Source organism: Hippopotamus amphibius, chromosome 8, assembly GCF_030028045.1.
Source record: "Hippopotamus amphibius kiboko isolate mHipAmp2 chromosome 8, mHipAmp2.hap2, whole genome shotgun sequence".
NCBI lineage: Eukaryota > Metazoa > Chordata > Mammalia > Artiodactyla > Hippopotamidae > Hippopotamus > Hippopotamus amphibius.
Genome location: NC_080193.1, coordinates 52,552,798 through 52,579,975, shown reverse-complemented (window position 1 = coordinate 52,579,975; position 27,178 = coordinate 52,552,798). Strand labels below are relative to the sequence as shown.

Here is a 27,178-nt window from a genome sequence, read left to right as displayed (position 1 = left end):
CGGCTGCCTCCATGTGTCTGTCATCGACTCTAACGCTCTCTAGCTTGTGACTCTATTTTTAACTTGGAGTTTTACTGGTGTTATTTTAAATTTGGATAATTAAAACAAACCCTGATGAGGAAGGATGCCTGGCAGGAACCTAACTCCTGAAATCCTGGACTTTTATACGGGGCCCAAATGTATGCTGTGTGATGTTGGCTTCTACTCAACGGAACGCTACAGAATGAATGATGGGATGTCTCAGACACTTGTAACTTTACATGCTTATACTTGAAGTTTTGGTGTGGGAATTACCTGTTTTTTCAGCTTATCTGGGTTTGTTTTATAAACCTGAGGCAGGAGATGGAGCTCTATGACAGAAGAGACTGAACACTATAGTTTTCCCTCTTCAATCACTTTCTACATCTGTGTGTTTTGGAATTGGGTTTGTGTTGTTAATATTTATGCTGTTCCTCTAATGTCTTTTGTGTGTCTGGAGCATCAAAAACAGACTGATGACTTAGAAAGATATTTGCCTCGCTGCCCGAGGCAGCTGGCCTCCTAACAGGGCTGGCTGCAGCATTGCCAAATGATTCCTGGAACATTTTCTCTGCACAAAGTCACACTTAGAGATGGACGATCACAATCTCCTTGCCAGGACCTACTTTCTAATTTGGAGTTTGATGTAAAACACAGTATTTGCATCTCACTTTTCTGTGTGTTCTCCATGCTCAGCAAAGGCCTCACATGAAGCAAAATGGATACAAGTTTTGCAGCACCCAGCAGGATACTAGTCACATGTAGGTGTTTAATAAATGTTTAACTGAATGTCCTGGGTCCCTACATAAATTGGATAGAATTTATCAATATTTTTCCAAGATCAACAGGACTTACAGGTTTGCTCCTAAATAAAAAACAAATAACTTTACACTGAATAGAATTTCTATCATCTTCCATTGCCCAAGATGAATACAGAGAGTGCTGACAATTTCTAATCTTTAAAAGGGAAAGAAATGGGAAATAAACTTCCTAGAGGACCTGCTTGGCCTTTGGATGAGATCTTAGCTGCATCACACCACAAAGATGGCAGCCCTAAAGTCCTAACAGACCTCTTGCCAGCTAATATCACTAACACAGATGATTTGTTAAAGAAAGGAAGGATAAACAATACACTCCTCCATAAAATCCCCTCGGAGATAATGCATTTTCATCCAACAAGAATCAAATACCAATCAACGGTGACCACTTTAATAATAAAATCATTCTTTTTAATTGACCTAGACGCTACCACTGAGAATATATTTCCATCCAAACAGCGCTTTTAATGATGAGGATATGTGAGTCTAGGGATGCTTGAAACACCCAGTCCTTTTTGCACATTTATCAGAAGCCTGCCATTCACAAAATGCCAGAGAAAAACAGCTCTTTTTTTTAATGCTGTAGCTAAAAAAAAAAAAAAAGAAAAAGTTTGTTTATTTACAAGGCCTATTAACCAAGAAGAAAGATGGCTACTCCCATGTAACAGAGAACATTTATGGCGGCCCGCGATTCACGAAGATTTCAAAAAACAAACTGAAAAACAGGAAAAACCTGATGCAGACGGTAGAGTGCTATCCTGGACCAAACCCAGATTTTTATTTTGCTTTTTTATGAAACTACAGGCACACCTCATTTTATTGTGCTTCATTTTTTTGCACTTCACAGATACTGCATTTTTTACAAATTAAAGGTTTGTAGCAACCCTGCATTATCAGAGGTTGGTTAGTATTTTTTTTAGCAAAAAAGTATATAAAAGTTTCTTTTCTCCTTTCCAGTTTTACTGAAATATAATTGACACACAACACAGAATAGGTTTCAGGTGTACAGCATAATGATTTGCCTTACATACAACATGGAATGATTACTAGAAGTTCAGTGAACAACCATCACTATATAGATACAAAATAAAAAAATTTTTTCCTTTGATAAGAACTCTTGGGACTTAATCTCTTAACAACTTTCACAAGTGCCATACAGCAGTGTTAATAATATTTATCATGTTGTATATTATAGCCCTTGTCCTTATTTATCTTATAACTCCAAGTTTATACCTTTTGACTACTGTCCACCAACTCCCCCTCCCCCATCCCCTGCCTCTGGTAACCACAAATCTGATCTCTTTTCCCATGAGTTTGTCTTTGTCTTTGTTTTTGAAGTATAATTGACCTGCAACACTATGCCAGTTCCTGGTGCGCAGTATAGTGGTTCCATATTTCTATACATTACAAAATGATCACCACAAGTCTAGTTACCAGCTGCCACCATACAAAGATTTTACAATACTGATTATATTCTCACACTGTGTTTCATATCTGTGCAAGGATTGAAATTAAGGGATGTACATTTTTTTTTTTAACACATACTGCTGTCGCACACAACAGACTACAGTATAGTGTAAACATAACTTCTATATGCACCGGGAAACCAAAAAATTGTGTCACTCGCTTTATTGTGCTATTTGCTTTATTGCAGTGACTAGGAGTCAAACCCTCAGTATCTCCAAGGTCTGCCTGAATATCTAAAAAGCAATGAAAAGTGCTTAGTCTCTTCTCAATGAATCCCTTCCTCTGCCCAAGAGCATTTCACTGCCCAGTGAGAAAATCACTGCCACTGCAAAGAAGTTCTACAACAATGGATGCTCCCACCCCCTGTTTTCGAGAAGATTCTTAATATTTTGAATTTTCATTTTTTTTTCTTTTCTATTATGGTTTATTACAGGATATTGAATATAGTTTCCTGTGCTATATAGTAGGACCTTGTTGTTTACCCATTGTATATATAATAATTTGCATCTGCTAATTCCAAACTCCCAATTCATCCCTCCGCCAGCCCCACTCCCCTTTGGCAACCACAAGTCTATTCTCTATGTCTGTGAGTCTGTTTCTGTTTTGTAAATAAGTTCATTTGTGTCATATATATTTTAGATTCCACAAATAAGTGATATTACATGGTATTTGTCTTTCTCTTTCTGACTTACTTCACTTAGATTTGATGAGAATCTCTAGGTCCATCCATGTAGCTGCAAATAGTATTACAGTAAGTCCCCTACATACAAACCTTCAAATTGTAAACTTCCAAAGAGGCAAACGTATTATAAACCTATTACAGTACAGTACCATATAGCCAATTGTGTTAGTGGGTACCTAGGCTAACTTTGTTGGACTTACTAACAAACTGGACTTACAAATGAGCTCTCGGAAGGGAATTCATTGGTATGTAGGGGACTTACTGTATTTCATTATTTTTTATGACTAATATTCCATTGTGAACATATACCACATCTTCTTTACCCATTCATCTGTCGATGGACATTTAGGTTTTCATGTCTTGGCTATTGTAAATAGTGCTGCTATGAACACAGGGGTGCAGGTATCGAATTAGAGTTTCATCCAGATATATGCCCAGGAGTGATATTGTTGGATTATGGCAACTCTAGTTTTAGTTTTCTGAGGAACCTCCATACTGTTCTCCATAACGGCTACACCAAATTACATTCCCACCCACAGTGTAAGAGGATTCCCTTTTCTCCACACCCTCTCCAGCTTTTGTTACTCACAGACTTTTTAATGATGGCCATTCTGACTGGTGTGAGGTGGTACCTCACTGTAGTTTTGATTTGCATTTCTCTAATAATTAGCAACGTTGAGCATCTTCTCACGTGTCTACTGATTATCTGTATGTCTTCTTTGGAGAAATGTCTATTTAGGTCTTTTGCCCATTTTTTGATTGGGCTGTTTTTGTTATTGAGTTACCTGAGCTGTTTGTATAGCTTGGAGATTAGTCCCTTATTGATCACATCATTTGCAAGTATTTTTTCCTGGTCTGTAGGTTGTCTTTTTGTTTTGTTTATGGTTTCCTTTGATGTGCAAAAGCTTATAAATTTGATTAGGTCCCATTTGTTTATTTTTGCTCTTATTTCTATTGCCTTGGGAGACTGACCTAAGCAGACACTGCCACGATTTATGTCAGAGACTGTTTTGCCTATGTTCTCTTTCAGGAGTTTTATGGTTTCATGCCTTATATTTAAGTCTTTAAGCCACTTTGAGTTTATTTTCATGTATGATATGAGGGTGTGTTCTCACTTCATTGATTTACATGCGGCTGTCCAGCTTTTCCAACACCTCTTGCTGAAGAGACTGTCTTTTCCCCATCATAGATTCTTGCCTCCTTTGTTGAAGATTAATTGACCGTAGGTGTATAGGTTTATTTCTGGGCTCTCTGTTCTCTTCCATTGATCCATATGTCTGTTTCTGTGCCAATATCATGCTGTTTTGATTACTGTAGCCTTGTAGTATTGTCTGAAGTCTGGGAGGGTTATTCCTCCTGCTTTGTTCTTTTTCCTTATTCATTTTATTTTTTAGATTCGCATAAAAGTCATATCATACCACATGTGTCTTTCTCTGTCTGACTTATTTCAATGAGCATAATATCCTCTAGGTCCATTGATCTTGCTGCAAATGGAAGAATTTCACTCTTTTTTTATTGCTAAGTAATATGTCACTGCATATATATGCCACTTCTTTATCGGTCTGTCTACTGAAGGAAACTTGTATTGTTTCCATATCTTGGCTATTGAAAATAGTACTGCTATGAACACTGGGGTGCATGTATCTTTCTGAATTCGTCTTTTCAACTTTTTTGGATATACACCCAGCAGTGGAATTTCTGGGTCATATGATAGTTCTTTTGTAGTTTTTTGAGGAACCTTCATACTGTTTTCATAGCAGCTACACTAATTTATTTTCCCACCACACTGTTTGGGTTACTAAAGCTTTGTAGTACAGACTGAAGTCAGGAAGAGAAATATCTCCAGCTTTGTTCTTTTTCCTCAGGACTGCTTTGGCAATTCAGGGTCTTTTGTGGTTGCAGATGAGTTTTAGGAATATTTGTTCTTGTTTTGCAAAAAATGTTATGGATATTTTGATAGCAAACACATTAAATCCATAGGTTGCTTTGGTCAGTACGACCATGTTAAACATATTAATTCTTCCAGTCCAAGAGCTCAGGGTATATTTCTACTTCTTCGTATCATCTTCAATTTCCTTCATCAATGTTTTACAGTTTTCAGAGTATAGGTTTTTCACCTCCTTGGTTGTTTATTCCTAGCAATTTTATACTTTTTGAAGTGATTTTAATGGGATTTTTTTTTACCTTCTCTGATAGTTTATTATTAGTGTATAGAAAAGCAATAGATTTCTGTGTATTAATCTTGTATCCTGAAACTTTTCTGATTTTATTAGCTCTACTAGTTTTTTGGTGGAGACTTTACAGTTTTCTACCTAAAGTAACATGTCATCTGCAAATACTGACAGTTTTACTTCTTTCCACCCAATTTGGATGCTTTTATTTCTTTTTCTTGTTTGATTTCTGTGGTTAGGATTTCTAACACTGTGTAAAATTGAAGTGGTGAGAAGGGGCATCCTGTCTTGTTGCTGAATTTAGAGGAAAGGCTTTTACCTTTTTATCATTAAGTAGAATGTTAGCTGTGGGTTTGTCACAAGTGGCTTTTATTATGTTCAGATATGCTCCATCTATCACCACTTTGATGAGTTTTTATCATGAATGGACATTGCTTTGTCAAATGCTTGTTCTGCATCTAGTGAGATGATCATGTGATTCTTATCCTTTCATTTGTTAATGCAGGATATATCACATTGAATGATTTGTGAATACCGAACCAACCTTGTGTCCCTGGTATAAATCTCACTTGATCACAGTGTATGATCCTTTTTATATATTGTTGGATTTGGTTTGCTGATATATTGTTGAGGATTCTCATCTATATTCATCAGAGATATTGGCCTGTAATTTTCTTTTTTTGTAGCGTCTTTTCTGGCTTTGGTATCAGGGTAAGTGTGGAACTGTAGAATGAATTTGGGAGTGTTCTCTCCTCTTCAATTTTTTAGAAATAGTTTGAGAAGGGTAAGTATTAGCTTTTCTTTATGTGTTTGGTAGAATTCCTCTGTGAGCCCATCTGGTCCTAGACTTTTGTTTGCTGGGAGTTTTTTGTCTGTTTGTTTACAATTCAATTTCACTACCAGTGATTGACCTGTTCTAGTGGTCTGTTTCTTTTTGATACAATCTTGGGGGCTGTATGTTTCTAGAAAATTGTGCATTTCTTATAGGTTATTTAATCTGTTGGCACTTAATCTGTTCATAGTACTTTTATGATTTTGTGTATCTCTGTGGTACTAGTTATTTCTCCTCTTTCAATTTCTTCTTTTGTTATTTGGGTCCTCTCTTTTCTTCTTGGTGAACCTGACTAAAGGTTTATCAATTTTATTTATCTTTCCAAAAGTCTAGCTCTTGGTTTCATTGATTTTTTTTCTACTTTTTTTGTCTCTATTTCCTCTCTGAACTTTATTATTTCCTACCTTCTGCTGACTTTGGGCTTTGTTCTCCTTTTTCTAATTTCTTTAGGTGGTTGTTTATCTGAGAATTTTCCTGTTTCTTGAGGAAGGCCTGTATCACCATAAACTTCCCTCTTAGAACCGCTTTTGCTGCATCCCATGTGTTTTAGAGAGTTGTGTTTCCATTTTCATTTGTCTCGAGGTATTTTCTGACTTTCTCTTTGATTTTTTTCTTTGATCCATTTTTTTTTAATTAGTATGTTTGTTTAGTCTCATGTGTTTGTTCTTTTCCCATTTCTCTTTCTGCAATTGATTTCTAGTTTCATACCGTTGGGGTCAGAAAAAAATGCTTGATATAATTTCTATCCTCTTAAATTTGCTGAGACTTGTTTTGTGGCCTAGCATGTGATTTATGCTGAAGAACGTTCAGGGTGCAGGCTCCTGGCTTGTGCAGGCTGACCACAGAGATCTGAGCTGTCTCTCAGTGTGTTGTCTGTGCAGGCACCAACAACTGTTTCCCTCACTCTGCTCAGATGCAGCCTCAGATCCAAGTACCTTTGCCCCTCATGGTCACTCACTGCCCCCAATCTCCTCTATCCCTGCCTTGCTGTGGCACCCTTGGCAGATGGAGCCTGTGTGTCCTCTCAGCATGTATCAGGGGGTGAGTTGTGGTTGAGTGGCTGCTGTCAGAGGTCTGGGCTCCTTCTGATGCACTGCTTGAGTAAGCACCAACAATGGCCACTGCCGCCCCACCCAGCCTCCATCCTGGGATCAGGCTGCCTCTGCATCCACATTCTTCTCTCTCTCGTGGTGGCCACCCCAGATCCAGTGCTACCTTGTGACCTGGAGTAAGTGGGGCTGGAGTGTTTGCTCGGCTAGGGCTGGCACATGCTGAGGCAGTTGCAGGAAACCTCTATCCGTCCTCTCTGCCCTGTCTCAGGGGCAAGCCAGGGCACACACGCTCCTCCCAAGCAGGCTCTAGACTTCCCACAGCTCTCCTGTTGGTCTCAGCGGTCCTCCAACCTAACAAGGTGGCTTGCTTCCCCCATGAAGGACCCCATGGCTCAGGTGCCCAATCTGTGGCTTTCACCTGCTCACCCCTGGGGTAGGTCTTGGCTTCTGCAATATCCCTTTTCCTCTAAGTCCCCTCCCAGCCGTCCCTACCTGATCGTATTTCTTCCCTTTCTACCCGATTACAGTCTTGGTTGTACAGAAGTCTTTCTGCCAGCTTCCAGTTAGTTTTCAATGAGAATTGTTCCACATTTAGATGTATTTGGGATGTGTACATGGGGGGAGACAAGTTCCACATCCTCCTACTCTGCCATCTAGATCAATCTTCCACATTACTCTTCTTGAATAAGAATTATGAAACTCAAACTAGATACTTTTTTTGCCTGCTGAATGCTGAGACTTACAGCTAGCTACTCTCATGCAAGTGTTAAAAGTAGTGTTAGAGATACAGTAGCATCAAACTAAGCCTTTCTTAGGAAGAATAAAGGAAACTACAAAATTAATAAACTTCATTATATAATTCAATGTTATGTAACTTCTCTGAAAGTACCTAAGAAAGTTACTTAACTTCTGTGAGTCTTTCAGGTCATGCTTGTGTAGCATGTAAGATTGTTTCAAACACTAAATCATGGTCTCAAACCCACTCACAGGGAAACAGTGAGATCTTCTACTAATTAATAAAAACTGTGCACAGAGTAACACACGCACTCTGGTTATACTAAGCATGAGGCTTATCTTTAAAAGTTCAAGACCCCAGCATTTGGAGAAGTGATGCCCAGCTTCTTCTTCCAAGAATGACAAGAATACTGATGGGGGAAAGGGACAGAGAAATGAGTCATCATCTCAAACCTAAGGGACACAAGAAATCACACTGTCCATAGTTTATCAAAATCATTATTTGCTTAAACAGATGAGATTGGTGTAGGCAGACAGAGAGGCAAACTACGTGTTAGGGAAGGTAAAAAGGAGGTTGGACATTTGTTTTCTATTCTTAAATCAATGAAAATAATGAAGAGCGCTTGAAAGTCAAAAGGCACCCTGGAGAATCTGAACTTCCATTAGGAATGAGAAACACTCTACACAGTTCAAAAGATAATATTTGATAAACTTTTTCTTATTGGCAACCATGTAACCCTCATTAAAAAAATAAAAAGCTCTAAAAAGTTTAGAATAGTATGCAGCACTTACTGGTAATGAACCCAGGATGGTCCAAGAGTTTTCTTGAATTGAGCGAGTCCTACAATATCAATATAAATGAGCTCAACAATTCTGTCTCCTACAGTTGGGCAGCCAGATCGGTTTCCTACAACCTTCTTCATTATTCTAGAGAAAGGACAGAGAGGGGAAAAAAAGAGAAACAATTTACTGCAAGGTACTACACTTAGCAACTTTAATAGGCAAATAAACATCCCAAGAATCCTCATCAGGGAGGATGGCAGGCCCTTCCCAATCAGCTGCCTATCCAAATTCTGCCCATTCATCAAGTCCATCCAGAGCCTCGATTCTGACCCTTGCAAAAGCAAGTGGTGGTAGACAAATACAGCCTTCAAAACCAAGGAAGATCTGGACCTCAATCTGTCTTCATTTAATTTGCTGGTCAAGAAGATTATGGAGGTCTTCAAGCCCTGGTGACAGGGCCAGATGTGTTTTATTTGAGTAGATAATCGTGGAAGCAACATGGAGCAGTGGTTCCCTGCACGTTAGAATCACCTGGGGATCTTTTTAGACTCCCCAAGGCCAGACCATACCCCAGACTAATTCAATCACACTCTACTATCTAGCAGCTGTGAAATCTTAGAAAGTTACTTAACTTCTCTGAATCTTTCCTCATAAAAAAAAAATAAAAACAAAAACAAATACACATCCCCACCCCCCCCAAAAAAAAACCAAAACACCAGGATTGGATACAGAGAAGACAGTAAGACAGCAATCTCTCAGGAATTCTTCAAGTAGTTAAATGAGGTACTGAATGGAAAGTAGCTACATATACTAGATACTCAGTACCTATTAGTTTCTCCCACAGAGCCTGTCCTTATTATACAGTCCTTACTGACCTCCCAAATGTCTTCCATTTCCAGCCTCTACAATACAAACTTATTTCTATACTGTCCTGTACTGTTTGCTAATTTTTTCTTTTATGTCTAATTTTTCCTTCTGACTAGACTGGAGAACTGGTACTATGGTTTATACTTTTTCATTATCCTTCCATCTACCGACTCATACAAACCTACCGACTCATACAAACCCAGCCATCTATACAAACCCGCCCCCCGCACTCAGAGCCAACACACTTGATCATACGTCAGCTTCACAAGGTGCGGCAAATAATTGCTAAGCATACTGCCATTTACCCAGAAATCAGACATCAATGATCCCTATATCCATGCTCACAACCTGTAACGGTCCTTCACCAGATTATGGACACCCTCCTCCAAAGGACAAGAGTCATCAATAGGCCTCTGCCCTATAGCTCCACACTGACACTGCTCCAGGCACCCTTTTCTCCACTGAGTTTCTCAAAGAGGTAGGTTCCACATAACCAATTTCTTCCCAAGAATTTGAAACTTTTTCCTGTAAAGGGCCAAGTGGTAAACACTTTCATCTTTGCAGGCCACACATTCTCTGTTACAACCATTCAACTCTGCTCTTATAGAAGGAAAGTAGTCATGGACAATATACCAACAATGGGTGTGGCTGTGGGCTCATGAAACTTGATTAACAAAAGAGGCAGAGGCCTGCATTCGGCCCACTGAGCCAGTCGGCTGACTCCTGGTCCACCTTGTATTCAGTGGTTCCCATGCATGCACTTTGGAATTACCCGCAGGCATCAACAGATACATATGCCTGTGTCCTACCCACAAAGGTTGTCATTTAATTAGTCTGGGATATGGTCTGGGCCTGGGGAGTCTAAAAAGATCCCCAGGTGATTCTAATGTGCAGGCATGCTGGGAACCACTGCTCCATGTTGCTTCCACAATTGTGTACTCAAATAAAACACACCTGGCCCTGTCACCAGGGCTTAAAGACCTCCATAATCTTCTTGACCAGCACATTAAGTCTCTGCCTGGTAGATCCCTAAATATGGCTTTTTGGATCTCCCTGGGGAGCACCTATCTCCTGAGCTCCCATGGTACTCCATTTCTTCACCACCCACTCATTCATTCATCCTTTCACTCATTTGCTCAGTAAATCGTTATGGGCACCCACTGTGTGCCAGGCACCATTCTAGGTGCTCCATACACAGTGGTGAGCAGTAGGCACAGTTTCTGCCCTCCCTGTGCTTGGCATCCTCACTTTAATTAGTACTAAGCACCCTGCAATTAGTGTCATTATTTTACAGTGTATTAGTGGAAACTATTAAAAGGTTGGCATCTTCTCGGCTACACGCCGGTCATCTCTGTACATCCCATACCAAGAACCAGCCCACAGAAAGCACTGAAGGAATGACAGCTCGATGTATCAAGGCACCCACTTCATAGGCTGTGTTTCCCAACGTGTTTTAAAGGAAGCAGGAGGAAGGCAACGGGAGGCAGCTGTTAAAGGGACAAGAGTGGTGAAGGGCTCAGAAGACCTCAGGTTTCTCAATCTCTGAAAGGAGCACTATGGTTTGGTGGTCAAGAGCACAGGCTTTGAGGTCAGACAGAGGGCTCAAATCCTGGCTCTTCCACGTCCTCTCCACGGGACTTCGAGGGACCCATTTCCCATTTTTGGCTTGAATCTCAGTTTCCTCATCTTTAAAATGCAGAAAGCAACAGTGCCCCACTTCCAGGTTTGCGCTAAAAACCAAATAACATAAAACACGTAAAACGCTTAGTATCTGGTGCATGGGAAACACTTAACAAATGCTAGCACTTACAGGCATCACCAGTGTCATGGCTGTCATAAATGTTGATACTACCACTGTAAAGCCCGGCTCATGGTTTCAGCATATGGAAATCATTTAACAAATGAGAGCTAACATGATTTTACTGATATTAACTGCTTTCATCTCAATACTGCGTCTAATCCAGTGTGGATCTTGGACCTAACCCAAGTGACCTCCCTGGACATCAATGTTTTAGACAATAAAGTAGGAGCAGGGTGAGACATACATTGTCTTAACACCTCTTCCATCTCCAGAATGTTCCTTCAAGCTATTTCTTTTGGAACAGTTGACATATTGCTAGATCTAACTTGGCTGTTGGGTAGAGAGTCTCTGTGGGCAGTTACCCGAAAAGGAGGGAAGGGGCTCCGAGCATTTCTGCTTAGCCAGTCATGCCAATCTAGAAGAGATTAAGAGAGGGCTCGAGCTAGAAGCAGACTCCAGTGAAACCAAAAAACCCAGGTAGAGTTAAGAGACTCAGAGCTGAAAGTGGGCTAATTGAAATAGGATTGGATCAGGGCTTTCGAGAAACCCATTCTATCCAAATTAAATTACCAACAGGAACCTGCCCTGTTTGAAGATTTGGAAAGCTTGTTGTTGAGTAGGGAAGGGTATGAATTTCAGCAAGAGACAGGGAATTAGGAAAGCCAATAATGTTTTGTGCTGCAGATGTTGGAAGCACCTGTAACAGCAAAGAATAAGCTCCTTAGTTTGAATTTTCTGGCATTCATTTATCAAGCCTCTGGAGCCTGCAGCTACAACGAAAACATATTAGCCTTTTCACAGTGTATGTATTTAGCTCCTGAAAATAATCTTCTTATCTCCTGTTTAGTGAATTATCACTTTCATTTTCCTCCACAAGAAATTACACACTAATAGAGGGCTTTAAGAGTTTACAATTTCTTTTTTGTATTCTGATTTTAAAATTGAAAAGTAATCTCCTTACTCCTTGAGCTCCGCCAGTGAAGCTGAAATCCTAATGTCATGGCCCAGTAAGTACAGAGATGTAATTAAATCACTCCACTGAACTAATTCACCAAGAGGGCCACCACTGAAAGCTGTCTCTGCAATCTTAAATCCAGATTCCTTAGTCAGGAGCCCCAGGTGAACAAGGACCTGAAAAAAACAAACAAACAAAAAAACAAAAAAAGAAGATACTGATTCCCACTGGACAAAGTACAAACATCCACAGTAACCTACGAAAAAGCCACCCACCAATTTCAAAGTCATGTTTATGTTCTAATGAAATCTCAACACAGGGTAAACAATTTTTCTAGAAGGTACAGAGAGAGGAAGGAAATTATTTCCCATTGTTGTTTTAGAGAAATAAAGTCATTACTGCATTTGGTATGGCTATGAGCGTGAGGCAGGGAGCGGGGTACATTCAGAAAATCGGAATTAGAGGAGAGTCAAGTAGGACAATAAGACATCTTTTAACAGTATTGGGCTTTTGTTCCACAGCTGGAATATATTTAAGCTTTTAACACAGAAAAGTTCAAACACTAACAAAAGCAGACATGACAATATAGTCAATTCTGCTGTACTCAACAATTATTAACTTCAATAATGATTAACTCCTGACAAATCTTATTTGATGTACATCCCTCCTTTTCTCCCAGCCCCTTTAGCTTATCTTGAAGCAAATCCTAGACAGCCCATCCTTTCATCTGTAAATATTTCAGTTGGAATTCCTAAAACAAACAAACTTTCACCTAAAAAACATAACCATAATATCACCCCAACATAGCTATTAAATCCTCAGTATCATCTAATACCCAGTTAGTCTATACACTTGCTCAACTGTCGCTTCTTTTTTTCAAGAGCAGTTGGTTGAGTCAGACGTCAAAGTGCACAAACTGTAATGCCTCATACATCTCTCAGCCTTCTTTAACCTACAGTGGTGTCTGATCATCCTTTTTTGGGGGGATAGGGGCTTGTAATTTATTCGTCAAAGAAACTGGGCTGTATTTCCAGTAGTCTTTCACACTCTAGATTTTGCTGACTGTGTAACAGATTCTTCCGTCCCTTGTGTTTATGGTAAATTTGTAATTAGATCTGTAGCCATGATCAAATCTGTACTGGATTTTAGGGGCAATACTACTTCAGAGGTGGTGCCGTGTACTTCCAGTGGTGGGAATGATACCTGGGTGTTTCTGTTTTGTGATGTCAGTAGCTACTGATGATCACTAACTAGACGCATTAATCCAGTAGGGGTTGCAGATGGCGATACTCTATCATTCCTTCTGCATTTATTAGCTGTAATACTTCTATGAAGAGAAACTACCCTCATGAAGGAAAGCCTACATAGGAAAAAACCTGGTAAATACTTGATTCTTTCCTTTTATGTAACAGTTTTCAAAATATCTAATTTGTTCTTTAGCATACTCTAATGATGACCAATGAGGATTTTAAATACACACATACATATATATATATAATTATGAAATCATGAATATATTTGATGTGTTTAAATACACTTCAGTTATTTTTCTTACTGATTACCAAATTGTGCCATCTTGGGCAAGGGGGCCTATTAAAGTCGGCTTCTAAGTTCTTTGACAAAATCCGAGTAGAGCTTGATAGTTTCTTTGCTCTCTGATACAAGGTGTTCCAAGCTCATCATGTATGTCTGTCTCGGGCCTTAATCAGCCATTTTTTCAAGAACCTCTTAGGTCATTTAGTGAAAATCGTATTTAAAGATCAAAGTCTAGTGCCTAACGTACTCTAGATGATCGCTGTTTGTAGGCCTTTTCAGTGGACACAGCTAGAAAATTTATTTTTCCTCCAGGATAAAACTAATCATGAGTTCATATTGGTTTTTCCAATTCAAACCCAGGATTACAGCAGCTTTGTCCATTTTTATAACTATCCATCTCACATCTGTTACTTCTCTCCCACACTGAAAATTCCACTTCTCCAGGACACACTAACATAATTGCTAATTTGCTTTATCCTAATACACATAATGGATTCAGAGGGAGACTATCAACACCACCACCCATTACAGGATTAGGAAAAATTGTTTTAAGATACTTTTGCAGTTTTTTTTATCCTTTGTGATACCCCAACAGAAACCTTCAAAGCATTGTCTTCTAAATCATTAAGAATAGTCCTTCTCTGTGTGTTTAGAGTAAAAGTGGATATGTGGTCAGTTCATTTGTTTTATTTTTCCTTGTGATTTTTAGGTATTTCTTTTTTTGTAATTAAATTCTGTTTTACACTTAAGTAAAATGATTCCAGTGTCAGATTTACAAAGTAAGATATATTCAGAGAAGTCCAGTTTCTATACCTGTTGCTTCCACACTACCCCCTTCCCCTCCCCTTATTAGACCTTTTTTTTTTATTATGGTAAAACATACATAAGCTTTACTATCGTAACCATTTTTAAGTGTACAGGTCAGTGGCATTAAATACACTCACACTGTTGTGTAACCACTGCCACCATCCATCTCCTTTACTTTTAATTTTACGGTTTGCTCTTCCATTTAGAAAATGAGCAAGAAGCATATATGTATATTATATATACATTATACATGTATGTGTATGTGTATGTATCTATAGGTACACATGTAGGTATAGATACAGACATATAGATAAATTCCGTCTTCCCTTTAAAAATAATGTTCACTATTCTCTACCTACCATGTCTTCATCTAACAATATATCCTGGAGATAACTGCAGAGGATTATATAGAAATACTCTTTCTTTTCATGGCTCACTGGATCCATGACCACATACTCTTTCCTAAAGGACTATCTGATGACAGGATGCCTGATTCTGCTATCTCATAAACTCAAGGGATCCAAGCAAAACTGACTCATCCAACTGTGATTTGGGGTTCTGCAAGTGTAACTGTATTTTTTTCCCCAAGGGTACCAAATTAGTCAAATTAGGAGCACCAAACTCATTTTTCATTTATTTTTAGATATGGGAACAGATTGTTTGCTTTGCTCACTTCTTCTTCATCAGAACAGTTAATCTAAGGCCACTGCCACTGATGTATAACTAATAGGGTACGAAATCTTCATGCTCAGGGATATTACAGAGGTTTCACAAGTATGTCCTCATGAACTTCAAAACAAACTGGCTCAAGTTTAATTTAGAATATCCCTCTCTCAGGAACATAAGCAGAAGTACCACCAAACAGAGCAGTGATGAAACTCACCAGTTAGTCGCCCAAATTCCTGAACCAACAAGTACCAAGACTATGAAATTGTCACGATGATGTAACAGGAAGTTCTTCAAGGTTGTATTCGGGTAAAGAAAAGGGAATTAAGTTTCCTGATGCCACTGAGAGTCAGATGGTTCATAGGAAAATCTTACATGCAGATACTCTGCTTGGCTTCACCCAAGAAACATGTGTGCCAGTTCCTGCTAAATAAGATTATTGTAACTGGGGAAAGGAAAGCCCAAAAATGGCTGTGCAAGAAGGAGAGACTGTGCAGATTCACCCTGAGGGAACAGCATTTGAGACATGACATTTCTCTTAGTCTCGTCTCCGCGAAAATCAAATTTTCAGGAAAACTGGCATCCAGCGGGAGAGAATTAATCAGAAACTCACTTTCTTCCGCTTTCTCTTTTCCAGATTCTGCTTCTCTGCCAGGGCCTTGATTGCCTGAATCCACGCATCAGCCGTTCGCCGGATCCGGAGTCTCATCCATCGGAATTCTTCATGCTTTTTCATCATACTGTAGAGAATATTAAAATCTGTACGGATTTCTGCCTAGAAACAGAAATTTAATAAAAATGAATAGAAGATAAGAGGTCCGAAAGCGTAATGGTTTTCATGATGTGACATTTAAAAACGTGAAAGAGGTAGTCAATTAAACACAGGGCTTCAAAAGTGAGTCTGGTCTGCTGCACAGCTTTGCTTGAAGGTCCCAGAAGTGCAAATTGAAGCAAAGGCCCCTGACTGCTGCTCTGCTATAAGGGACATCATTAAAAAATTAGAAGTGGAGAAAGGCAGCACAGACATTGCAAAGCCCTGAGCTATGTCAAAATGCGTATTTTACAGTTAATGTGCTTGATATACCCTGAAATTCTCTGCAGCCGAATTTACTGGCCTCTTGGATCTACTGCAGGGTAGCAGACTCCTGGGAAAACTGAAGTCAATTCTTAACAGCCTACCTGTCATTGTGTAGGTTGCCAAAAAGCCTCATTCTGTCCACAGAGTTAAGTAGGGAAATAAATGCTCATCCTCTAGTTTTGCCTCAATCCAAACAAACAAAAGTTTATTATTTCCTAAGGAATTTAAAAGCCAGGAATACCATTTTTCTATCATAACAGAAAAAAAATTTCAAATTCAAGCCAGAATAACTTAAAAGTCAGGAAGACTATTTTTCTAAGATAGCTAGATGCAACCAGTGACTGAAATAACGGAGAAAAATAATAACACTAATATTTTTTTCATATAGCATCTAAATAAAATATTCGCAACAATTTGCCAAGAATCCCATGGTCTAAGTGAGGCTCAGCAAACTCTGGCTCCTGGACCAAATCCTCCCACTGCCTGTTTTTCTTCATAAAGTTTTAACAGAACACAGCCATGCCCACTCATTTACATATCGTCTAGGGCTGCTCTGTTCTCCAACGTCAGAATTGAGTCGTTGCAACAGAGATCTTCTGGCCTGCAAAGATGAAAATATTTACCATCTGGCCTGTCACAGAAAATTTGCTGATCCTTGGAGTGAAGAATAAAGACTTGAGCTTTTAATACAAAGCCTTTCACAGCCCCTACCTATCTTTCCCACTTCATCTTCATACCAGCTCATCCAAAGCCTTATGGCCTCGCCCCACTGAACCAGGCTCTATTTCCTGGAAATGCCAAGCTCTTGTACAGGCACCTTTTCCCCTCACATCAGAGACATCTTTCTCTCCTTGATCTGGAATAAATTCATTCATCACTTTAAATTCTAACTCCAAAGTCATCTTCTCTTTACATTCTCTCCCAACCTACGCAGGCTGAGAACACCACTTCCTCATCAATTTCCATGGGCCTATGTTTCAGTGTTGACACAGGTGTGGTCACTATTTACAACCATCACCCTCATTATTAGATCACGGGGTGACTCCACATGTGGCAGCAGGTCTTTTTCATATCAGTAGCCTATCACTTAAGAACCCACAGAGAACTGCTTAGTAAATAAATATATGCTAACTGGTTGACTGATTTGGTCACTCAAACTTCCATAGGGCTGGGGATAGAGGTTCTTCAGTTTACCGTTATTTCAGATTACAGCTGACAGAAGACTCCACATGTATCACTTGGCAACAGACCCAGATCACAAGCCTAGTAAGAGGTTTTCAAAATCACTTACCAATGAATTACGATCAGCTTCTTCGTAGGGATTTTTTGCTCTCCAAGGTAAATGAGGACACCAATTTTCAACCTGAAAAATAGAAATCAGAGACACTAAGTGTGCTGGTTCATCTGTAAATGAACTGATGTCTGTGCAAAGCTCCGAGCACAGTTCCTGGTACACAGGAAGTGGGTTAAGTGGGTTATTACTATTATTAGTCAGATTCCCACACTTTTAGCTAGCAATCCAGAGACAGGTCCCCTCTCAGATGAAATCACCATCAGCCAAGTTCCCAAGGAGCGTATGATTACACTTCACATCTGTCCTTCAAAGACTTCACAGTGACTGATTCCTTAACCATTTAATCCTTGAACTTCTACACAGAAGAAGTGGGGGGGGGGGGGTCTTATGGCAGAAAGTTAAAAACTTGAACATTGCTGCCAGGGAATGGGAATGCAAAGGTGCCTCTGTACTATCTAGCAAAAGGACAGGAATGATTCGTTATCTGCTGTGGCATGTCTGGAAAGGAAACAGAGAGGCATCTGAGCCACAGAACTCTATCATTTATCTCCAAATGAGGAATGCAACCGAGAGTTTAAGGCTAACTGATCAAGACTTCCCGTCATTTTCTGGCTGTTCACGTCACACTGTCTCAAGGAACAGGGTGATAAAACCTATTGGAAAGAGAGATGAAAGAAAAAAAAATCCCTCAGCAATCTTGTGAGAGCCATTCTGGAAGATGGATTGTTCTGTCAGTGCATCAGAGTTTAGAGAGCTGGGGGAGGACGAAAGAGAAAGGGGAAGTGCCAGAGTTTACAGGAATGACTTCAACAAAGGTTACCAAAGAAAATTAGGCAAATTCACACTTTCTAGTAAATGAAAAATGCACTGAACGATATTGATGTCTGACCTCTTTGCCAAAACTGGCCATATAATTCCACAATAGCATGTCACCCATTTACTAATATATGAGATTATTAAAGATGGTTATTAAACAGGCGTTGAAAATAATGTTTCTATGGCCAGGTGGACCTATAAAAATGAATAGAGCAAGAGGGCGGGGGGCATCCTTGGAGGGTCACGGAGGAGGCAGGGATGTGCATGAGGTCAGACCTCTTGGGTCAGCAATGCACAGCAGACAAGCTGGTTGGCCCCCCAGCTCTGGGTGAGTTTTCAAAGAAACAAAGCAGTTTCACTACTCTAGAAATAACTCTTAAAGCAAGGTGAATCTGACTAGGACCCAAAATAATTGGGCAATTTGCATAAAGCCCTCGTCACTGCAAATGATCGAAAATTAACAAGCAGAGGGCAGCAAGACTAGGGGGAGGGTGGAACTCCTAGATAGGAAAGTACAATATTCTCTTCTCTTCTTGCAGAGTGAAATTAGACTTGACTGTATTTGTGAATAGCTTCAGAGACTCAAAAGGACTCCTCATAAGAAAAGTTGCAATGGTTTTTACTCATTAAAAAAAAAAAAAAACTAACTCGCCTGGTATGCCTATGTCTAAATACAGAGCCCTTATGCAGCAACATCACCATGAAAGGCAAAGTCACAAAGGAAAAGTGCTCTACTGATATGAATGAGAAAAATGACGGGGAACCAGTGGAAAAGAAGCCTCCAAGGGGATGAAGGCTCGGCTGCGCTGCACATCTGTGCCTTGTGCTCTTAGGCCGGACTGAATTATTTAATTCAAATTAAACTTCTGTAAATGGACTCAATAAGATGGTGCGTTAAAGCATATTTATGACGTGAAGGCTTCAAATGGATTGCAGACCTGACTGTGAAACCTTCCACTGCACACAAAAAAGCACGGGGGTGAGCAAGCAGGGTACAGATTTGTAGTCAACCCCACAACTAAATAAATAACAAAATGTACACAGCGGCATGTCAGGATAAAAAATGTCCTCCCGAAAAGCATGATAGGGAAAGATGAAACATGACCATGAATAAAGAAAATCAACCAAAAGGAGAGACATTAGAGAGATCAGATAAAGGAGAGCACATTCACTCCTCTGCCCTTAGAAGAAGCTTCCAAAATTTACTCTGATGAAAATACAGTCCAAGGTGATCTTCTAAAATATGACTTCCCTACAGAATACTCAAGACTTTAGTTCCTCTTTGAAACTGATCATTTATCTCAGCTCTTCTTACTGGATAAATCACTGGATAATACTGTGCAAGATTTCAAGGGCATCCCTGAAAATATGGGAAATGGAGCCTATTTTGGCTTTTAGCAAGAAATGTTATTACATATTCACTCATAATGGAGGAAAAACCAATTCTGAACATCTTGACACAGAATGAGGACTGTGGGTTTTTAGGGTGGTTGTTTCTGCACACAGTGATAGGATAACTGGTTAACAAAATAATTGAATTATACACAAACCAATTACTCCATGGGGAGAGGGGGGAAAAATACAAATCCCAAACAAACATTTCTTTTTGAAGCCTCCGTGGATTACCAGGATTGGAAGAAAGCCAGCACTGGCAATAAATAACTCCACTTACTGAAACAAACAACCCTCCAATGAGCAACATTTTCCTAAATAAGAACATCATTAGTAACACTCAGGGAAAATCTTGCTCAGGGCTTATAATTCAACTTCCCATCCCTAACTGTTCTGTCCAATCTACCTTGGCTCCTTCAATGAGTCTAACCACCCAACACAGCATCCTACCAAAAAAGCTGGACCCCAGAATGAGCCCACTGTCTTCCTAATCTGGAAGCTCTTCTATTTCAAATCATTCTCCTGGCTCTCAGAATGTGAGTATCCTATGTCTGCCTGTGGTCATCTTCCTTCACCTACTGCCTTGGCTATGCTTTTCCAACTGTGACCTTGGAGCTCTCCTCGGGACAGGATCTGTGGCACTGGACCCTCCCACTGTCTACCCCTACCTCTGCCCAACTGCTGCAAGCTAACAAGTCCTCCATCAAGCCCTCTGCCAAGGAAAGGGCTGGACAGCCTAAAAACAGTCCACGAATCACCACAGTAAGTCTAAGAATTGAAAATCATCTGAGTTCACGGCAACACACACACACACACACACTAATGGATAGAGGAGCAGAACCATGACTCTAATTACCTTCGATTTGAAGGCAAAACTTCTTCTTTAGGAACTAATCTTTTTAGTGCACTAGCCTCAGGCTACAAAATGAAGCGGCAGCAGAAACTGAAAAGACCAGCCAGGCTAGACCTTTGGAACATTAATGCATCTTCCACCAATAGGGCACAATGAATCACTTTTCTTTAGCAAGGAGGTCTAAAATTAACCAATTTTATTTTTGACTTGCTTCCTCCCAATGATTTAAACTTCTTTGATCTGAGAAGGTTTTGCAGCTTCATCACATACAAAGTGAATCAAAACAAAGTTCTTAAACAGACCTCAGGGAGGTCATACTTACTTTTAAGTTCCATAGGGTGGACAACTCGTTACATTTAAGGAAAAAGAAACTGCTGATACAGATGCCTACAGCTCGAGTTGGAATTTAAACAGGGAAAAGAAGTAATAAAATTACAGCAAAAACGAGTAGGAGGTTTAACGTATATATGCGTGTACGTTGGTATAACTGGCCTATATATGCGTGTACATTGGTATAACTGGCCTAACTCTCTGAAGTAATGTTCTGTTCTTTTGAAAGAATAATAATCAGGCTCCGTTATGGCCTCTTCTCTCATGGTTAATGTGAAGGGTTTTGCTTTAATGGATCACTGACATATAGAATTTCATGCTGTATTTCCCCAAGGGTAAATGCAATCAAAACTGAAGCAGCAAAATGCATGAGAAAAGTCTGAGATTATCTCTGGATATTGGTGTCATGGGTGCTTTGCATTTTATTCTTTATGTGACTCTTCATATTATGATTTCTTTTTTACAATGAACATTTATTAATCGAATAATACTTAAAGGCATTATATTATATAAGCATATAGTAATCTATTGAAGGTTTACAGTTCAGGGTGTCGGGGAAAAAACAAACGAACTTGATCCCATCCCATCATTTAGTCCCCTGAAGTGCCCTATGATGTGGGTACCATCACCAGGTTACAGGTGACGAAATCAAGGCTTAAAGAGGCTGAGAACTTGCCCAGGTCCACTCACTAGTCAGCAGCGGGGCTGGGTGATGTCTGAGATCTGTCGGTTCCAGGACCAGGACATGTTAGAGCCACCTTAAAGGCCAAGCTCAGTGAAGGACAAGGATAAGAGAGCTGCTAAATCTGGAACCCACCAAAATGGATTCTATGTCCAACTCCACAAACAACTAAGGGTATAACCTTAACCCATTTGGCTTTCAAGTTCTCTCGTCTACAAAATGAAGATGTTGGCTTGGGTGACCTCTTAATAATTCTCTTAGCTATAAGATCTGAAAAAGATAGTTTGACATCATCCTGTCACGCTAGTTGGTTATATATCAAAAGGATACAATTGACTATATATTTATTTACTTGATACACTGATGATATACACATATATACATCCACACACATATTTGTTCAATTGATGACATATCAAATGTAGTTATTCATTAAGGGATATGCTTAAAAAAAAAAAAGACTCCTTTACTCCACTCCACCCCCCTCCCCAGCCTGCTCCCCTTTCTAAAGTTTCAAAAAAGAAATGCACTTGGTAAAAAATGTCTCCACATGTGAGTGGTTCCGCTACCTGGGCCCATCCTCTCCATCAAACACCTGAGCTGGTGAATATTTTGGCCAAATCACTTGTTAGGAAAGGTTGTGCCTGAGAGGGTTTGGGTAGGAGACAAAGAAGAAGAATAAAAGCAACAATATACCAGGAGCCAAGTACTAGGAAAAGTGCTTCGTACATACCATGTCCTTTGGTCTCCACATAATCCTCTGGGCAAGGCTCATCATGACAGATGAAGACCTGGGTGCACTGCAGCCCCACAGCTGGGGATGGAAGTGCCATCTGTCCTGCCCAGGACCGTATCCTTAGCAGAGAAGCTAGATGTGCTTCCTGCAGTCCCACGAGCACAGTCCAGCCTTCACTGTTGGAGGATGATTGCCTAGATCACGTCTACAAAATCCTTCAGAAAGGGTTTACTCTGCTCCTACTGCAGGACAGTGCTGGAAGGGCCATGAACGTGTCAGCAGCAACCTGCCTGCAGCCCTCGCCCCGAGGCCTGCTCTGTGCAGCTGGGGTGATCGTTTTGAAGCCTAAACTGGATTACATCCTTCACTAACTCAGACCCTTCGGTAGCTTCTCCTCACCCTCAGAATAAAACCCAGAATTCATCCTCAATCTTATGCTGCCTGCCTCACTCCCCTAGTCCTCCGAAGAACCTCCTTCCACACCAGGCTCATTCCTACATCTGGAGGGTCACCAGGTTTGTGAGGGGAGGGGAAATGATGCTCAGTTAATTTTGAATTTCAGACAAAGCATGATTTTTCTTTTCAGTACTCTGCATGCAATATTTGTTATACTCACAGTTAAAAAATAAATAAAACACTCTCTACCTGAAATTCATTACCATTGGGCATCCCATATTTCACCTGGTAACCCCATACCTCAGAGCTCCTGCGTCTGCTCTCTCTCCACCTTAAACACTCTTCCTTCCAGAGTTCCCATGCCTCCCTCTCTCCCTCCCTCCCTTCCTTCCTGCCACACTAGGCTCCAACTTCTCCTCTGAGAAGCCTTCCCTGACCTGTGTCTCTGGCCGCTCTACCTCTTTGCTCTATTTTTCCTTGGCACACTTACCACACGTGGAAATTCTGTGACCTATGGGTTGACTACTGTTGCTGTCCCATCCGAATGTAAGCTCCTTGAGGATAGAAACTTCAGTCGGGCCTGTTCAGTGCTATTTCCTCAGCCCGGAATAGAGGGCCTGGCACACAGTAGGTCCTCAATCATTACTTGTTACATATAGTGAACAAAAAAAATCAAAGCCATGACGTGAGCATGACTTAAGATATTCATGATAAGGATGCTCTTTTCCACTTAAGTGACACTTATCCATTTTCATCATTTCATTAGAACCTTTCAACAATACCCTGAAGCAAGCAAGGCAGGCTGTACCTCGACCTCAGTGGGGAGAAACCAGCCTGAAAACTTAAGAGAATGTTTTAGGCCACACAGGTAGGAGCTGGATCTAGACAGGCAATCAGGCCCATGTATTATTTTTTTTTTCATGGAAAGGCATTTTATTTTAAATACAGCAGTGTGTGTCCATGTCAACCCCAAACTCCCAATCTATCCATGTATTTTCTATACTATGTACCACTGCCCCCTACCACAGGAAGGGTGGCAGGAATATCACAGAGAACATGGAACTGACTGTGTGCAAGAGAGACCCGAGGGCTGGGGAGATCTGAGACAGTGCTACTCAGCATGTGAGGAAAGGGGCAGGACTTCAACAGAAATTGCTGTAAGTTTTCAACACACCACAAACCAGGGGGGTTCTAATGAGAGGACGTCAGAGTTTCAAAACTCCATCCCAAATCTCTGTGGGAAGAGACCTGCCAATTTCCTTTACACAGGAGAGGCAGCAAATGAATTCCCCTGTCGTGAATCATACAGACAATGCAGAGAGATGCTTCTTACACTGCACAGTGGCAGCACTGGCCCCACTGGGCCTGCATCCACACGGAGGACACGAGAGCCACCGTCACGCGATTTATAAAGGTAGTCACATTCCAGGGACCAAGGAGAGAGTTCCTCTTTTGTGGTAACGTGCAACTCTGCCTGAAGCGTAGATCCAGGCAAATAATGCTGAGTGACAATAAGAGTAAAAGCTGGGCAATAAAACTGTGCCTTCTAATATAACTGATTCATTCAATTTTAACAGTCTAACCTGATCCCCTGCATTCCCTTACAGATAAAATATTAAAGAGCATTATATTAAAATTGGTAACGAGTGCTCAAAATGCCCTTACTTCATGTCTCAAACTTAACGTTCTTAGCAGATTTTAATGCTACCAATTTTACAATAACGTTTTCTTCAAGATTAGAAGGGTGATAGCTGGGGAAGTCACCCACTTAGAACAAAGAGACAAAAAAAGCAATCGCCTATTTAAAAAACTGCTTTAAATAGAGTCATTCATTCAATAAATATGTGCGCCAGGCACTATTATTCCTGTGAACAAAACAGACAAAAGTCCCTCTGGAGACGACTTACTATACACTTTGTCTTAAGGTTGGATGTTGATGGTCACCCCAGGACCTGTGCACTGATGGTTCCCCTGCCTGCTAAACACCTGTGCCAGACATCTGCACCTCTTACTCTCTCACTTCCTTCACTTTGGTGCTCACACACATCGTCCACTCATCTTCTCAGTAGGGCATCTTCTGAACAGGCTGTCTAAAACTGACACTGTCACACCTTATGAGCATTCATGAACCCCCTCTAAGTTTCATTTTTCTCCATAGCTCTATTGTAATCTAAAAGATATGTATTTTACTTTTTGTTGCTTGTCTCCTCCTACAAAACATAACCTTAAGAAATGTTTGTCTCTTTGCTCACTGTCATATCGCCGGCACCCAGAAAAACCCAAAAGCAATGAATTTTCCTGGTACCCAGACTATGGTCTCTAAGTGTCATTTCCCACTAAGAGGAACCAGGGGTTCTTAGCGAAAAGGCTGATTCCAGGTCTAGGGCCGAAATTGTATGAGATGAACCTGGAAGATCTTGTCATACCAGATAACAAAACTATTAAAAATTCCCAGGGTCATGTCAAAGGGGCTCAGAAGACAATATGAATTGGCCCCCACGGTCAAAGAAGGGGTAATATGAGAACCAGTAAGAAAATAATTGGAATGGACCAAACATATCAAATATGTTTCAATCAATGACTTCATAATGATGCTAAAAACCAATAAGCATACAAACAAACAAGCAAGCAAGCAAACAAACAGACTACTGGTCAGCAACAGAAGATGCTAGGAAGTCAACAGAGAAACCAAGGTTTCCTTTATGAACTGTTCCTCAGGGTAACCAAATACCAGATGAGGACTCATTTCTCTGTACAGAGTATTCCTGATGTATTAAGAAGGAATCCCTGATGAACCCAGGCAGTGATTATCAATGGCTGCTAATATCACAAAAAGAGAGAGAACAAGGCACTTACATGCCTGATAGAAGTATTTAATAGCACCTATGAAACAATTTTGAAAAAAATATTAAGGCTAACTCTGCACAAGCCTCAGATCTACTATCAATTTACAGGAAATACAAGGGGCAGGGAATCAGGTTACACGACAACATGAGGATATAATCGTCAAAATTCAGACTACAACAAACTCTTCTAAGGCATATAAAGTTTCTTCACCAAAAATCACAAGATGAAAAAAAAAAAAAAGATGGAAGGAAACCTCAATTAAAGAGACTTAAGAGACACCAACATTTGCAACTTATGGTCCTTGCTTGAAACTCTGTTCAAATAAATTTTAATTTACAAGATGGCCTATAAAATGTGAATACTAACCTGATATTTGATGATATTAAGGAATTCTGTAATTTTAAAAATATGCAATGGTATTAGGAGTTATATGTTTCAAAAGGGCCTCTTTTAAAGGTATGTAGCGAAACATTCACAGATGACACGATCTTTGGGATTTGCTTCAAAATAATGAACTGGGAGAGGTGTCAATGAATGAGATTGGCCTCAAATTGACAACTATTAAATCTGAGTAACAGGCACATGGGGGTTTCCTTACCCCATCTCTTTTACCTATGCTTGAAATTTTCCATATAAAAAAAGTTAAAAACATAAAACTTTACAAATATTTTATTGGTATATAAAAGAAATAAATGATCAGACACGATATTTAAAAGTTTTGTAAAAAGCAAATTGGAGATGACTGCATCAAAGCCCCAGGCGTATTCCAAGGAGCAGAGAGATATTGGTTTGGGGTGTGGCAAGTACTGCCATTTACCCTTCTAACTTTTGTAAGGTGGAGGTCAGAGTAAGAAATCTCAATCTAAATGTTGTAGTATATTAAAGAAAAGAAAGAAAAAAGATGTAAAACTAAATGTTGCAGTATGTGAAACCTATGAACAGGAGGTGTCACCAAGAGGATGAACTTGGAAGAAGAGGGAAACTGAGAGATCAGTTAGGCTGGTGACAAATACTGTTCTGTAAACTTGGGATTGTTTAAAAAAAAAAAAAATCCTTCTTCTAAAGATGTCTTAGAATTCAGGTAATAAGAGTCACAAAAATACATAGATGAAAAAGATAAAAGTAAAGGCTGAATTCAAGAAGTGAAAAGAATACGATCATAAATCTCTGTCACCTCCTGCAGCACCAAACAATATTATCTCACAGAAAGAAAATTTCTTATGGCTAAACATTTAAAAGGTGTGTGTGGTTATTCTCAGGCAATAGTCTAGTGGTATTCTTAAAGTACTCCCTGACCCGTCCCAAAATGTTAGTTATATTTTCTCATTCGGATTTCCTCCTGCAACCTAACAGTCAATTCTTTACCGCTGCCCACTCTGACAAATTAGTCTGTGCAACACCATTTCCAAGATATCTTTAGCAGCCAACACAGCCCATAAATCCAAATCATTGTACTGGTTATTAGGATTTCATTTCATGCTCACATTCACAAACATTTAAGCTTTCAACCTTTGCTGTTGGGCATTAATCTTGGCATTAATCAAGGGATTAAGTACGCTGAATT

At 39.9% G+C, this 27,178-nt stretch overlaps 1 protein-coding gene across 9 annotated transcripts in view; it reads right to left on the bottom strand.

The window, feature by feature from the left end:
• Positions 1-27,178, bottom strand: part of MGAT5 (alpha-1,6-mannosylglycoprotein 6-beta-N-acetylglucosaminyltransferase) — a 355,963-nt gene that overhangs the window by 120,702 nt on the left and 208,083 nt on the right. For all 9 annotated transcript variants that reach the window (XM_057745771.1, XM_057745767.1, XM_057745768.1 and 6 more), the window contains 4 exons: positions 17,560-17,631; positions 15,804-15,965; positions 12,188-12,357; positions 8,568-8,702 (listed from right to left, as the gene is read on the bottom strand). In XM_057745771.1, coding sequence (XP_057601754.1) covers positions 8,568-8,702; positions 12,188-12,357; positions 15,804-15,965; positions 17,560-17,631 — 539 coding nt within the window. The remainder of the gene's footprint in view (positions 1-8,567; positions 8,703-12,187; positions 12,358-15,803; positions 15,966-17,559; positions 17,632-27,178) is intronic.